General features: G+C 46.9%; 2 protein-coding genes across 6 annotated transcripts in view; one reads left to right on the forward strand and one right to left on the reverse strand.

Moving 5' to 3' along the window:
* The window catches only part of LOC111159001 (catenin beta 1), a 41,327-nt gene extending 35,942 nt beyond the window's left edge, over positions 1–5,385 (forward strand). The window contains exons 11-16 of one of the 3 annotated variants that reach the window (XM_022521361.1): positions 787–906; positions 1,516–1,666; positions 1,756–1,877; positions 3,012–3,072; positions 4,089–4,309; positions 4,613–5,385. In XM_022521361.1, coding sequence (XP_022377069.1) covers positions 787–906; positions 1,516–1,666; positions 1,756–1,877; positions 3,012–3,072; positions 4,089–4,297 — 663 coding nt within the window. In that variant the 3' untranslated portion in view covers positions 4,298–4,309; positions 4,613–5,385. Of the gene's footprint in view, positions 1–786; positions 907–1,515; positions 1,667–1,755; positions 1,878–3,011; positions 3,073–4,088 lie in introns of all 3 variants that reach the window. The other 2 variants (XM_022521362.1, XM_022521360.1) reach the window with 2 other exon arrangements.
* Positions 5,386–10,221: 4,836 nt separating this feature from the next.
* Positions 10,222–14,349, reverse strand: part of LOC111159058 (unc-51 like kinase 4) — a 618,913-nt gene continuing 614,785 nt past the window's right edge. For 2 of the 3 annotated variants that reach the window (XM_022521437.1, XM_022521438.1), the window contains 2 exons: positions 12,391–12,476; positions 10,266–10,395 (listed from right to left, as the gene is read on the reverse strand). In XM_022521437.1, the coding sequence (XP_022377145.1) occupies positions 10,332–10,395; positions 12,391–12,476 (150 nt within the window). In that variant the 3' untranslated portion in view covers positions 10,266–10,331. Of the gene's footprint in view, positions 10,396–12,390; positions 12,477–14,349 lie in introns of all 3 variants that reach the window. The other variant, XM_022521436.1, reaches the window with a different exon arrangement.

Genomic DNA, 14,349 nt, shown 5'->3' on the forward strand with positions numbered 1-14,349 from the left:
CAGGAACAGGGAAAAAGCTGTGAGTACCTACATTAACAAAAACTAACGTCCTTCTCCCATAGAGCCCACCAGTCAGACAGTCTTGGAGGTGGAGAAGAGTGGATCTTCCACTTGACAGCTCAATAGAAATTTAGCAGTTGGTGATAAAACTCTGATTTTTACCTGATACACGTAGATATACAAAATTAAATGGAGCATATGGAAGAAAAGCACTTGTCAGTCTGTGCATAACTTTGCCATATTTGTGTATCTTTATATATATTCCTTTTACCGAAAGTGGTTGGTATCTTGGGTGCCTGGGTGGCTCAGTTGGTTAAGCGACTGCCTTCAGCTCAGGTCATGATCCTAGAGTCCCTGGATTGAGTCCCGCATCGGGCTCTGCTAGGCAGGAAGTCTGCTTCTCCCTCTGACTCACCCCCTTCTCATGCTCTCTCTCTCTCAAATAAATAAAATCTTTAAAAAAAAAAAAATTGGTTGGTATCTATAGACTGTAAGAAAGTTATCTTTGGGATTCAGAGTATGTCAAAGCTCTATTTCCTGTGCGTAGTGTGTGGGGGGCAGGGGAGAGGGTGGTGCAGCTAGGAATTAGTGCCATCAGGAGGTTTCCCCCCACCTCAGTAACGTTCATCTGCATGGAATCCTTCATTCCTAAACCAGTTGCAAATTCTGGGGAATTTTGGATGTATAATGGGAATAACTAGCCAAAGAATTGCTACAGAAAGCCTTTCTGTTTATAAAGTTTAGAGAGGAGAATGCCCTATTTGTTAACCATGTTTCTTTTGGTAGGAGGGGGTCCGTATGGAAGAAATTGTTGAAGGTTGTACTGGAGCCCTTCATATCCTAGCTCGGGATGTTCACAACCGAATCGTAATCAGAGGACTAAATACCATTCCATTGTTTGTGCAGGTATGTTGGTTTCATGTGAAGTGTTCTAGATTTTATGAGTCTATAAGTAAAATTTCAGGGATTTTAATGACAAAGCAAAATTTCAGAAAATGAGGGACCAAATGGGGCAATTTTTCATCTCTCCATTTATAAAATGACAACACTCTGCTCACATCCTCTGCCAATAAATGACAAATGGAATCTCAACGTGTAGTGTCCTTTTAGTCTAGTATGTTTAACTTTATGAAAAGTCCCTTCATTTTCCCTGGGTGGTAGGAGAAATATTGGGGCTAGAGCCTGAAGAAGAGGGATACTCCACTTTTGAGGTGTGCTGAGCTTTGGAGGTAGGAGAGATGGTTTCAGTTGCCAGAGCACAGATCTCCAGCCACCTCCTGGTTTGCCACATCTGAGCTCAACTAAAACTGTTGCTGAAGAGAGGTTTTGTAGCCAGAAGTGATCTAGAAAACCAGTGCTCCAGAGCATCACATACCTGAGCAGTTAGAGAATAGGATTTAATACAAGTAGTGCAAACGCCTTGCTCTCTCTGCAGTGGGAGTGTTTGCAACACAGTGCGGCGCTTGCTGTGTTGTTCCTTTATTTAAGTAGGTTTTGTTTGTGTTTTTTCTTTAGCTGCTTTATTCTCCCATTGAAAATATCCAAAGAGTAGCTGCAGGGGTCCTCTGTGAACTTGCTCAGGACAAGGAGGCTGCAGAAGCCATCGAAGCGGAGGGAGCCACGGCTCCTCTGACAGAGTTACTTCACTCTAGGAACGAAGGTGTAGGTAAGTGCAAGAGGAACCAGAACCTTTAGCTGGTGTACATAGGAGAGCCTCAGCTTTTCCTCAGGGGCCTTTTTCCTTTCCTCTTCCAGCAACATACGCAGCTGCTGTTCTGTTCCGTATGTCTGAGGATAAGCCACAGGATTATAAGAAACGACTTTCGGTTGAGCTGACCAGTTCTCTCTTCAGAACAGAGCCAATGGCTTGGAATGAGGTAGGCCATGTGGACATGTGTATGCGGTAGTGTGCAGTTTCCCCTCAAATGTTCGTACACATTGATTTGCATTGACCATGTCATGTCCTTGGTTTGAATATTCATCCTTTCTGCTACCTTAGCAGCTGCTATGAGGAAGAACCACAACTTGAAACAGCCTATTCAGAACAAACAACTAATGCTGCTTCACATTAGAACTTGTGAGGGAGATGGATGAAAAAGTTACCAGGTTAAAGCATCTTTTCCAAAAGGGAATATTTTTCCTTTTAAGGAAAGAGGCACTCTATTAAACTGTTAGTTGGAGGTCAATTTATTGATACTTTGTTTGAATTCTCAATTTTTCATCTACTTTTCTATTTGAATTTCTATGAATTTGTCTTCAGTACAGAATTTTCTTGAAACATTAGAACCACCCTGAATTTATTATTATGCTACATAGTCATACAGTGGATTATATGAATGGAAAGAGATGCTGTAGATTGTTAGGTGAAAAAGAAAAGTAGATTGCCAAATAGTGAGTAATATGTTAGTTGGGTTTTTAGTGGGCAGTCTTAACATGTTCCAGCTTGGGCTGTGAACTTCCCCAAACCTGTTCCTCTCCTAGTCTTCCCCTTTCACGTGCTGGGGCTAAAAATCTTCTTTGATAGGACATACCCTGTTTGTCAGCAACTCTTGTTGGGGGCAGACACTTTGCCCATTTTGTTGATTGTTATATTTACTGAAAGAATAAATTAGGGGATTTTGTTTTTAAAGATTTATTTATTTATTTGACAGATCACAAGTAGGCAGAGAGGCAGGCAGAGAGAGAGGAAGGGAAGCAGGCTCTCTGCTGAGCAGAGACCCCGATGCGGGGCTTATTCCCAGGACCCTGGGATCATGACCTGAGCCGAAGGCAGAGGCTTTAACCCACTGAGTCACCCAGGCGCCCCAAATTAATGAATATTTTTAATACTGTGTACAGTGACAAGACAAGTTGTTCTAGGTATCAGGAGTTAATCTCTGAGGGGTGGAGTTTGAAGCATTTCTGTAAATTCTCTGTTCCTTCTATAATCTGAAAATATGTTTTCAGAATAATAGTATACTTGAGAATTTTCATTTTCATTTTGCTTCTTTGCATTGTACTTGTTTATCTAGACTGCTGATCTTGGACTTGATATTGGTGCCCAGGGAGAACCCCTTGGATATCGCCAGGATGGTATGTGTCTCAGGTTTCTCGATTAATTCCAAGTCAAGCTAAGGTTCCAGAGCTTTATCAGGAGAGCTGGTTTGCTCATCTGGGAAACCAGTGTTGGCAGGAAAGTAGTGGCAGCAGTTAAAGGCACTTCTGAAATTCCAGAGTCATCAACAGTAGCTCTCTTGGAGCCTAGGGAATTTGGACCGCACGCTGAGCAGGAGGCAGGATCACACCAACAAATGTGTGTCATGACTACTGGGCCTCTCAGTGCAAGAGCATGACAAGTTGCTTTTGTAGTCCCGTTTTTGGTCAGAGAACCTATCATTTCTGTATCTGCAACCCACCCAGGAAATAAGAGTATGGGGAACTCTGGCTCCAGGCTCAGATCTGGGGTGGATCTGCATAGTTCTGCTATTAGGGTTTTCTGAAAAGCTCATTCAGATCTGGGTAATGGAGATGGAGCATGGGGTAGACCGTGAACAAATAGAACTGTGAGATTTTAAACGTAAGTATTAGGCAGGCCACCGAGGCTCATAGGTGTCTCACATGACAGATACATAAACGTCAACCCGTAAAGGTTTCACTGGAAATAGCAGCTTGCATTTTCTCAGTACCTTTGTATCGCTGGACTTTGCAACAAATAGGTTATATGCGCCAGACCACCTTGCTTCTTCTGTCTCTTGCCCCTGACTTGTTGATGCTTGGGCAGTCATACATACAGTAGACTGCTTGCTGCCCCTCCGCAGTGATTTTATATCTCTACCGAAGCAAACACAAAATGTTCAGTGGTAAACGGGATGGTGTGGTTAGAACCGGCTGGTCTGCCTCTCATGAAAACAGACTTTGTATAGCCTTGTGGGTGGCCTGACACTGAGTAATTACTTCGTTGAAGAAAGCTAGAAGTTGAAGAGTCTAGAAAGGCCTACTTTCTGAGACAAGTTTGATGCCATTGAGGGCCCAGCCTTAGCGTTAACTTTAATGTCTTTCTCCTCTTTCCCTCTGTCCCTTGCCCCTTTTGTCCACCCTGACTCCTCTAGATCCCAGCTATCGTTCTTTTCACTCTGGTGGATATGGCCAGGATGCTTTGGGGATGGACCCCATGATGGAGCATGAGATGGGTGGCCACCACCCTGGTGCTGACTATCCAGTTGATGGGCTGCCAGATCTGGGGCATGCCCAGGACCTCATGGATGGGCTGCCTCCAGGTGACAGCAATCAGCTGGCCTGGTTTGATACTGACCTGTAAATCATCCTTTAGGTAAGAAGTTAAAAAAAAGCCAGTTTGGGTAAAATACTTTTACTCTGCCTACAGAACTTCAGAGAGACTTGGTTGGTAGGGTGGGAGTGGTTTAGGCCTATTTGTAAATCTGCCACGAAAACAGATACATACTTTGAAAGGAGATGTCTTAGAACATTTGACTGTTCTCAGATTTCTGGTTAAGTGGTCATGTGTGGAAGTTACTAACTTTAATGTTTTTTGCCACAGCTTTTGCAACTTAATACTCAAATGAGTAACATTGCTGTTTTAAACATTAATAGCAGCCTTTCTCTCTTTATACAGCTGTATTGTCTGAACTTGCATTGTGATTGGCCTGTAGAGTTGCTGAGAGGGCTCGAGGGGTGGGCTGGTATCTCAGAAAGTGCCTGACACACTAACCAAGCTGAGTTTCCTATGGGAACAATTGAAGTAAACTTTTTGTTCTGGTCCTTTTTGGTCGAGGAGTAACAATACAAATGGATTTTGGGAGTGACTCAAGAAGTGAAGAATGCACAAGAATGGATCACAAGATATGGAATTTATCAAACTCTAGCCTTGCTTGTTAAATTTTTTTTTAAAATATCTGTAATGGTACTGACTTTGCTTGCTTTGAAGTAGCTCTTTAATTTTTTTTTTTTTTTTGCAGTAACTGTTAGTTTTTTAAGTCTCTCGTAGTGTTAAGTTATAGTGAATACTGCTACAGCAATTTCTAATTTTTAAGAATCGAGTAATGGTGTAGAACACTAATTCATAATCACTCTAATTGTAATCTGAATAAAGTGTAACATTGTGTAGCCTTTTTGTATAAAATAGACAAATAGAAATGGTCTAATTAGTTTCCTTTTTAATATGCTTAAAATAAGCAGGTGGATCTATTTCATGTTTTTTGATCAAAAACTTTATTTGGGATATGTATGGGTAGGGTAAATCAGTAAGAGGTGTTATTTGGAACCTTGTTTTGGACAGTTTACCATTTGCCTTTTATCCCAAAGTTGTTGTAACCTGCTGTGATACGATGCTTCAAGAGAAAATGCGGTTATAAAAATGGTTCAGAATTAAACTTTTAATTCATTCAATTGTGTCACCTTTTTCTCCTTGTCATGAAACAGTTTGTGAAGATAGTTATTCAGCTTCATCCTCAGGAAAACACACATAGTGAAATAATTTAAGTTGTAATGAGAGAGTGAGCCTTACATCCAGATGCGGTTGTTGCCAACTTTAACAGTGGACCCTGGGTTAAGTTGCACCAGAAACCTCAGTTCAGAGGCTTGTCATGTGGTCTTTGGGCTCTATAGAACCAAACTGAAAGCCAGATAGGCTTACCCCCACTCCAGACACCATCAGATGGTTCCTTTCTATTAAGGTATTAATGAATTAACTACCCAGATTTGGATTTGAAGCACTTTCACATAAATGTGACTCATTTGGAGAGGGGAATTCCTTCAACTCCACTTTGAACTGAAAATTAAGATGGTTTAAGTGATGATGTTTATCTTGAACATCATCAGACCAGAATGAGCCTTCTTCCACCTGTCTGCCAGGTAATCCTGTCATCCTGGCGGTAGGTCTTCAAGCCTTAGTTCATCCCTCAGGGCAGAGTCAGTAGACCTGTTAAGACTTGTATTTTGGTCTTTAGAAAAAGTGAAAGTGTTTTGTGCTTAGGGAGAGGTGTTTGAGTTACTGGGTATTTTTATTTAAGATTGTGACTTAGATAAACATGTTCGCATCCTTTTGGTTCAAATTTTGTGAAAGCCACTGTGGTCTAAAGTATAACTGGGGTGGGAGAGGAGACCCTATACGTCTTGAGGGGTTGGTTTCAGGTTCCTTCCAGTGCATGACAGAACCATGCCAGTATAGCAAGCAGCCTCACACAATGTACCACAGCAGGGTGTTTTACTTAAAGAACTTCTTAAAATTAGAAGACATTTTCAGGGCTTTGCTTAATATAGTTTTTGAAGTTCTACTTAAAAATGTAAAGTTAATCTGATTCAGTAAGGTGGTTCTGCAAGTATTCAGTAGTACAAAGGGCCAGGAGAATAGCCAAGACACTTGGAAAGAATGAGGGGGGAAGACTTGTTCTCCCAGTGGTCCGGGTCTAACTAGAAGGGTACAGGTAGCTGACAGTTCCTGCCACAGAGACAGGGAAGATGTGGACATAGTACTTGAGAGGAAGCTCTGGAGGTCGGTGTGAAAAGAGGGACTTTTTAGTAAAGGTATGGAACAGTTGGTAGCCATTTGGGAAAACTGAAAATGCAGAAGGAAAAAATCCATGACCCACAAAATAACCAAGATTTAAAGACAAGTAGGGTCAGTATTAATGATTTTTCTTTTGCCTCGAACTCCATTACTATGCCGTGGGAGAACACAGCTTTTGACAGCCCATGTGTGTGATAACCGCCGTCCTGCAGTAGAGACTATAGCTTCACACGGCAGGCAGTATGTGGATACTGCCAACAGTACTGACCAGAAGCAAGTCACAGATGCATGTTGTAGGACTTCACTGATCAAATAAAAGGGCATACTGTTTGGGGGACATCACCCCTGGGTGGTAAAAACAAAAGCAAGGAGGAGATTGGATTACTCAGAAATCAGAATAGTGGTTACCTGGGGATAAAGGGCGCCTAAGACATTTGGTCCCATTGCAGTGACCACACTAAGCTGAAGAATGCAGCTTTCTTCCACGTGGGAGCAGATGTTTTAGACGTGAGGCTTCAGTCTGATTGAGTCCTTGACAGTGAAAGATCCTACTGCTTTTCAATTTTTGTTTTGATTTCTGTAGCAAAAACAGGTCTCAATCATGCTGTTTGGTTTATAAAGTGGAGAGTGCCCAGTTGATTGCAGTTTCTTTGTTCTGATAGATGAGAATTTAAAACGGCCTTACCTTACCTTGAGTGAATCACCCACCAGATGTAATTGCAGAGCAAGGGTCAAAGCTGAGAAGATGCTGCTTCCTTTTCCTCGGTATCTGTGCTGGGGGGAGTCCCCTGCCCCTCCCCACCCCACAAGGGAGCTAGAGGCAGGGGACAGGCTGCCTCTACCACCTCAATAGGCAGGGGACAGGCTGCCTCTACCACCTCAATAGTAAGGGCCCTAAAATGGGCTTTAAAAGACTCCAGGTCCATCAGGACTCCACACCTTCGTGGTCCTCATTCGGGGCTGTGACTTGTTTCTCATCCCTATACTTCCCTCCTCAGGAAGGGAAGGCTTGAGGCTTTCAGGGCCTCCTAAACTTTGGCTGGTCTTGTCCCCACACGCCCCACTTCCCTACCAGTTCCTCCCTGAAGCTCCTACGTCAGCTCCTCTATATATCCATAGATTCTGCCACCATATTTTTCTGTCACCAGGGGAGAGAGAAAAAAGGGGATCTTGCTTCAAGCCAAGACAGGAGAGACCCAGTTCCTCTCTCACCTTGGCCAAGAGCCTTAGCCCACAGAGTTCCCAATTTGAGAGCTGTGTTAGGGATAAAGCCTGCGTGTGGTCACAGAATTGACCTGAAACCTCATGAGAAATCTGAAAAGTCTCAGGGAAATAGGGGAGCCATGAAGAGCTAGAGAATACAGAGAACTGTAAGAGTAAATTCTGTTCTTGCATCCTATAGAACCACAGCCTTAGTTGCCCCGATGATTGCCCCCTGCTCTCAGGTGTAAGTTAAGGTCTTAAAGCTTTGGTCCTGCTCATGATGCGGGGAGAGGTAGTTCTGTGCAACCATTCACGGTCGTCTCCTGCTCCCTAATTTACTCTGCAACTTCTGACACCATTTGTCCCTGAAGAGGCTCAGCTGATGGTTGTAGCCAGTTAAAGAGCAAATAGCTGAAGCCCGAAGGTAGGGGGAATGAGGGCCGTAGGTGCCTGAGTCTGGGCCCCTTGCCAGTGCCAGAATTCCTGGGAGCTCAAGTGGGTCAGGAGCCAGGGGCCAGCTCTTCTCGTAGAACTGGAGACAGCCTGAGAAGCCAAATATGAGGGTATGGGCCTCACATGGGGAGGGCAAGGAAGGGTTAGGCTTCCTGCCCACCCAGCCAAGCCTGTTCTTATCCCCTATATCTGAGCTCACTGGGACCAGGGCTGCTGCTTTCCACTTAGCACCTTCACGAGAATCATAAAAAGGATCCCCTAACTCCAGGATGACAGCCTCACGTCAGTGTGAAGTTTGTCATGCGCTATCCTCCGTGCCCCGGCACCCTAGGCCAAGCAGTAGCTCTGCTTGTCCCTTCCTTTCTCAGATAGCTTTTCCTGACAAAGGCAATGCTGAGGGGCCCCAGGCCAAGAAGGGTCCATTCAACAAAATCATTCTAGAATATTAAAACTTGTGTTTTACCTCAAACGGCAAAGATTCCTCCATGCTCAACTAAAAAGGGTAAAGCAGAATCTTCCAGTGCTCTGAAATACCTTCTGGGAAGACTGCAGGCACAGAACTCCAGGGCAGTTCCCCCAAGAACTGAATGAAGGGAGAGAACAGATTTGTTTCCTGCGAAAGTAGGGAGACCTGTGCCTGTTCCCTGGCCCAGCAGGCAAGGCAGCTGGAGCTGAGGGCCAGGCCTCGGCTGCTCCCTCACCCCAGGATCAGAGGCAAAATCAGTGGGAGCCTGGAGCCTTTTCACCATGGGAGTAGGCTAGAAGAGATGGAAATAGACTGCCTGCTCCTGGGTAGGCCACTCTTGTGCTGTAACTAGTCCAGCTCAAGCTCTGGCTGCCCTGCTAAGGGGCACACAAAGGCTGTGGTCAGGTCCTTAGTTCAACTAGACTCTGGGGCCTTGGGCAATCGGACTGGCTCCTCTGAGCCTGTTTTCTTTCAGGAAATGAAGCTAAGGTGGCCTGCTTTGTAGGTTGTAATGGCAAGTAAATAAGGTAACACATACACGCCCTTGGTGGAGTTGGGCACAGAGCTGCTGTTTTCATTACAAAGCCACATGGAAGCTGGCAGACTTCCATGTAGTAGTCTCCCGGACCATGATAAAGTGGGGCTGTTGGTGACAACATGACCAGCTTCCCGTGATGCAGTGGATGGGGCCACCTGTGTGCCCCCTTGTGCTTATCCTACCCATTCCCCCTGTGCATGGTGGCTGCCATCTGGGGCAGGATCCCCTCTGGGCTTGGGACAGTGTCTGGTAGGGAGTTTCCTTTTACAGATGGAGATACAGGCCCCAGAGAGGCTGAGGAAGGGCCTCAGCTTGCTGATGTGGTTTGAGCTGCCCAGACCACCCCCACCTTCCAGGCCAGACTCCAGAGTAAGCCTGCCTCACTACCACAGCCCCAGCACCTTTCTGCGATGTCCACCGAATATTTCCACGGGCTTCTTACATACGTATAAGGTTTAAGAGCATATGTGTGAGGGAACATAGGAAGAAGCTGAGAAGGTTCTAAGGGTAAGGGGGTAATTGGCAGGAGTTAGCATCAAAGTAGAACCCCCCCCCCCCCCCCCCCCCCCACAGCCCTGATCACAACACCTAAATGGGCAGACCTTCAAGGACGCTGGGATTTCTAAAGCATTTTGCATCCTTTCGGCAAACTTCGCACTGCCTGCCTGTTGGTGGAGCTTTGCCCAGCCCTTCCCAGGATTCTTGGATTCAGTTTGTCCCTGAAATGAAAAGCCAGAGGTAAAAGTGGGAAGACAAGACTAAAACTAGCTTTCAGAGGCTTGCTCTGGAGCTGTAGCTGGGGGAGCAGTCACACCTAGTCCTGTCTTTTAAATCTTCTCTGGAGAAAAATGTCCACAGACACCACAGGCCGAGGACTGTGGCTTCTCATCTCCTCGATTAGCATAGACTTTTGTGGAGGCTACCTAGCACACAACAGAGCAGGAAAGCACATTCTCAGAATAGCCAGCAAACCCATCCCTCAGGAATGAAGGAACCACTCTGTTCTCAGTGGGTTTGCCGGGGCCCAGGGTTAGTGAGAACACCTCAACCGGAAGGTTCTGGTTCAGCTGACTTTATTAAGTCCAGAGCTATGGGTGGTGATGTGGTGAATGTGCACAGCCAAGGGTGGGTGCTGCAGAGCAGGCTTGTGCCCAGTGCCTTCTTGCCTAATGTCCAACAGCTTGCAGGATTTCCAGGGCCAAGGAAGCCACCACACTGTCAGCAGACGAACTGTGAGAAAAACCAGAGCAAAAACACTTAGCCACCTCCAGGGCAAAATGTGCCCTCTTCCAAAGGGGCCAGCCTCTCATACTGGAGTACCTGATGGGCCAGCCCTGTGTATCACCTTGAGGCGCAGGAACAGGACACTCAGGCTTCAGGGCCTCAAGGTGAGAACCCTTCAGCCCCCTGGTCCCCCCACCTGACACTGAGCTGTAAGGGCAAGTCAGCAGCCAGCCCCTGCCTAGCCCAGGTGCTGCGACGGGCCTGCCCAGAGAGCCGGCCTACAGCTGACTTGAGCACGAGGGCCAAGATCCAGACCTGCTTCAGACACTGGCTCTCCCTGTTCCATATTGCCGTTTCCGGGCCAGTCAGCCAGGAGGCTCTGAGTTTCTTACTCTCATAAGTGTGGATGCGCAATCGAGCTTAACATGAAAAATTTGCCACTGGAGCAAACTGAGACACATTTAAACCTGTGCCTTTACACTGTTAGCAAGGAAAAGGAGGACAGACAGCACTACCTTGAAGTATAAAATTGGCTCATGACAGACTCCTGACTACACAGAGAGATAGAGCTTTGGCCAATAACCAGGGGTGGGGGTGCTGCGTAAGAGGTGGGTCACAGTGGACAGGGCTGTGGTGTTTGAGCTCTGCCAGATCCCGGCTGCGTCAACGCTAGGCTGGTGGAGTCCTGCACCACGCTGGAGCCCAGCCTGTGGCCCAGCTTGGGGAGTCACTGTCCATTCCTTACCCCACAGGGACCCAGCAGAGCGAGGAGGAGCCCCCTCAAAGCCAGCCTGTTCCTCACCCCCTCACCTCAGAGAAACCACAGATAACCTACCTCTTTGGCTTAAACTTGAGAGGGACTGGGGTAGTCTAGGAGATAGCATCCCTTCTCCACAGACTGCTTCTCAGCAATGCCCCAGCCATGTACTTTTTCTTCCAGTTAATACTGAGCCCAAAACACCAGGAAGCAGAATTCAGAGAACACCATGGTTCTGAAAACCAACCACCAGGAAACACTAGCACCCATTCCATGTCTTGTGTGCCAGTGATGGCCCGGTACCCCTTAGGATGTGGCTCCTTCTCCCCAGGACCCAGAGAGCAGCTTAAGTTCAGGGAACTGTAGCCCCTACCACTTCCCTCAGCTCTGGGGACAGTGGCCTGACACAAGCCCAGCTCTGGTACTGTTATGCACAGTGAGCAGCCATCAACATGGTCTGACTGCAGGATGGACGCCTGAGTCAGCTTGCTCCTGCTTCCATGATTTTTCCTTTGGTCACTTGGCATTAACAATTCAGTTCTAGTGTAACAACTTGTAAGCCCTGCCCACCCCACCCCCACCTGCTACCACCTCTCAAGTTTAGGCGGTGTGCATGGGTGGTGTCACCGTGGGATGAACCCTTCCTGCAGCCCTTATTTCACTGAGATCCCGGTTCCCACCTTCACAGTGTGTGACGTGCTCCCGGGTGACAGGGCAGCCCCAGGCTGCGAAGCTCACTTCTAGGACATACTGCACATACAGAGTGGAGAGCTGAGGACTAGGAGGCTCACCTCACTGTCAACTTCTGGGTGACAAACAGTCTGGTGCACAGGTTCCCAGTTTTCCCTGAAGACATGGCCAAGGAAAATAGCCTGTGCTGTCAGTCCTGCCCCAGCCCTGCCCAAACCCCTGCGAGGTGGTGACAGTGGAACCATGTGTGCACGGACTGGCCACACCTTCCTTGTGAGGTTCATCTCATCACATCCCCCTACTCCCGGCATCCCTCCTCAGCTCTCTTCCCTATAGATGGGAATATGCCTCCCCCACAGGACTAGAACATTCTACTTTTCTCCCTCCCGCTGTTGACCTCTCCAAACTCCCACCACCAGCACAGTGGGAATTCCCAGGGGAAGTGCAGGGGCACAGCAGCCCCTCACACCTGGCAATGGCAGGCTGGAAGGTCTGGGTCCTGGGATGTGGGGAAGCCCAGTAAACTCTGCACTGCTCCTCCTGGGCCTACTTACCCCCCAGCTGGGGCCAGCCACTCCAGAGCCTGCAGAAGGCTGCCCGCATCTTTGAGGCTCTCCAGGTGCTTCTCATTAGATGTGACCTGCAAAGGAGGGAGAAAAAAGTGGTTGGCTGGCCCATCCCATTCCTGACTCAGGCCCCATTGGATGGGCACCCTGGGTCTCAGGCTCCTGGTGGTGGTAGGGAGCAGCCCGAAGTCCTACCCCCAGGGCACTGCTGACCAGAGCATTAGAGGCAGATAGTGGTGACCTCTGGGGGTAGTGAGCAAGAGGGAGTCCTTTGGGGCTGGAGATAGGCCACTTCAGGGTGGGGAGCCTCCTGTGGGTCCCTCAGGAGAGTTTGTGTTCTGGAAGCCTAAACTGCTGAGTTAGAGCAAATGATGATGAATGAACTTCCAGTTGTTAGAGACAAGACTCCTTGGGGGCTTGAACCCAACACAACCTCTTTCATATGGACAAAAGAATCAGTTCTAGGTGCCTGGAGATGTGGGGGGTGGAGAAGCTGAGGGGAGAAGCACTAATAACCAAATCAGGGCACATACCCCTTCCTGAGTATCCTGGGGAGTGGGACCTGGCTCATTGTCACGGTCCTTGGAGGAACAGCAAAAACACATGGGAATCTCTGACTCTCTGGCTCCTGTGAGCTGAATCATACACTCACAGGGTTGGAAAGGCCTAGATGGGAGTGGACCCAACCTGGGCTTCCAGAGATGACCTCATAAAGCCCTCCATAGAAGCCCATGTCTGTGAGGCAAGAAGAGAAGGCTTTAGGAATGAACCTTGATCCTAGTATTAGACTTGCTCCTCTTAATTCAACTTCTGTGTCCTATTTTTGTCTTTGTTATTAAAAAAAAATTTATAATAAACATTTGCATGGTGCTTTACCTTTCAGAAGGCTCTGCAGTCTCCTGTCAATTTTCTCATCTACTTTTATTTATTCACCTTGCAAGGTAAGCATGTAGGATATTTTATAGATGAGATCATTAGGGGGGCAAAACAGAGGTACACCTGGAGCCCAATCCTAACCCCACCATGAAGCTGGAGCCAGGCTGGGCTCAGCTGCCCCCCAGTGCTTAGGTGGTCTTTCCATTTGATCATTGTGACCAGGGCTGGATTATCATTTCTCAAGAGCTGAACATTTCATAATCACTCATGGTGATACGAAGGTCATAGGGGTTAATTAGACCTTAACGCAGACTCTGAATTTCATGTGAGTTTGCACCTCCACTGAGATCCTATCCCACCTTCTGAGTGTGCCAGCAGTCAGCTGCCAAGGTCAACTGCATCAGGTGTGATTTCTGCAAAGATTTACATCTTAAAAGGCCTGCATGTAAATTTGTTCTGAAATTATACCCAACTTGATGAGTTCAAAGGCTGCTATTTGAAAACATCAGCTGTAGTTAAATTAGGTCTAAAGTAAGCACAAGCTTACACTACAGAGGTCTTCAGGGAGGTGTCCCACCTGATTTTTCTAAAAACTGTGCCATACACAACTCAGTTGAGCTATGTCCACAACCACTGCCCTGACCAGCCCTACTGTGGGACTGTGTGTAGAGGCTGTGCTCCAAGGCAATTACCCAACAAACTGCAAAGAAATAACAAGACCCAAGGTGAGTTAGAAGGTGCAAACAGAAAACTACATGAGAATGAAGTGATGAAAGGAAGAGATCAAAACAGCATCATGTGTGGCTGACATAAATGTAGCCATAAATGATGCCAAAAGAATTCCTTAAAAACTATGAGATTCGGCCACTTAACTGAACTCATTATTTTTTTTTAAAGATTTATTTATTTTAGAGAATGTGCAGGAGTAGGGGGAGGGGCAGAGGGAAAGAATCTCCAGCAGACTCCCCACTGAGTGAGGAGCCCAAAGTGGGGCTCAGTCTCAGCAATCCTGAGATCACCAGCTGAGCCAAAACCAAGAGTCAGATGTTCAACCGACTGATGCACCCAGGT

Source organism: Enhydra lutris, unplaced genomic scaffold (assembly GCF_002288905.1).
Source record: "Enhydra lutris kenyoni isolate GAN:26980312 unplaced genomic scaffold, ASM228890v2 scaffoldscaffold66, whole genome shotgun sequence".
In the NCBI taxonomy this organism is placed as follows: Eukaryota; Metazoa; Chordata; class Mammalia; order Carnivora; family Mustelidae; genus Enhydra; species Enhydra lutris.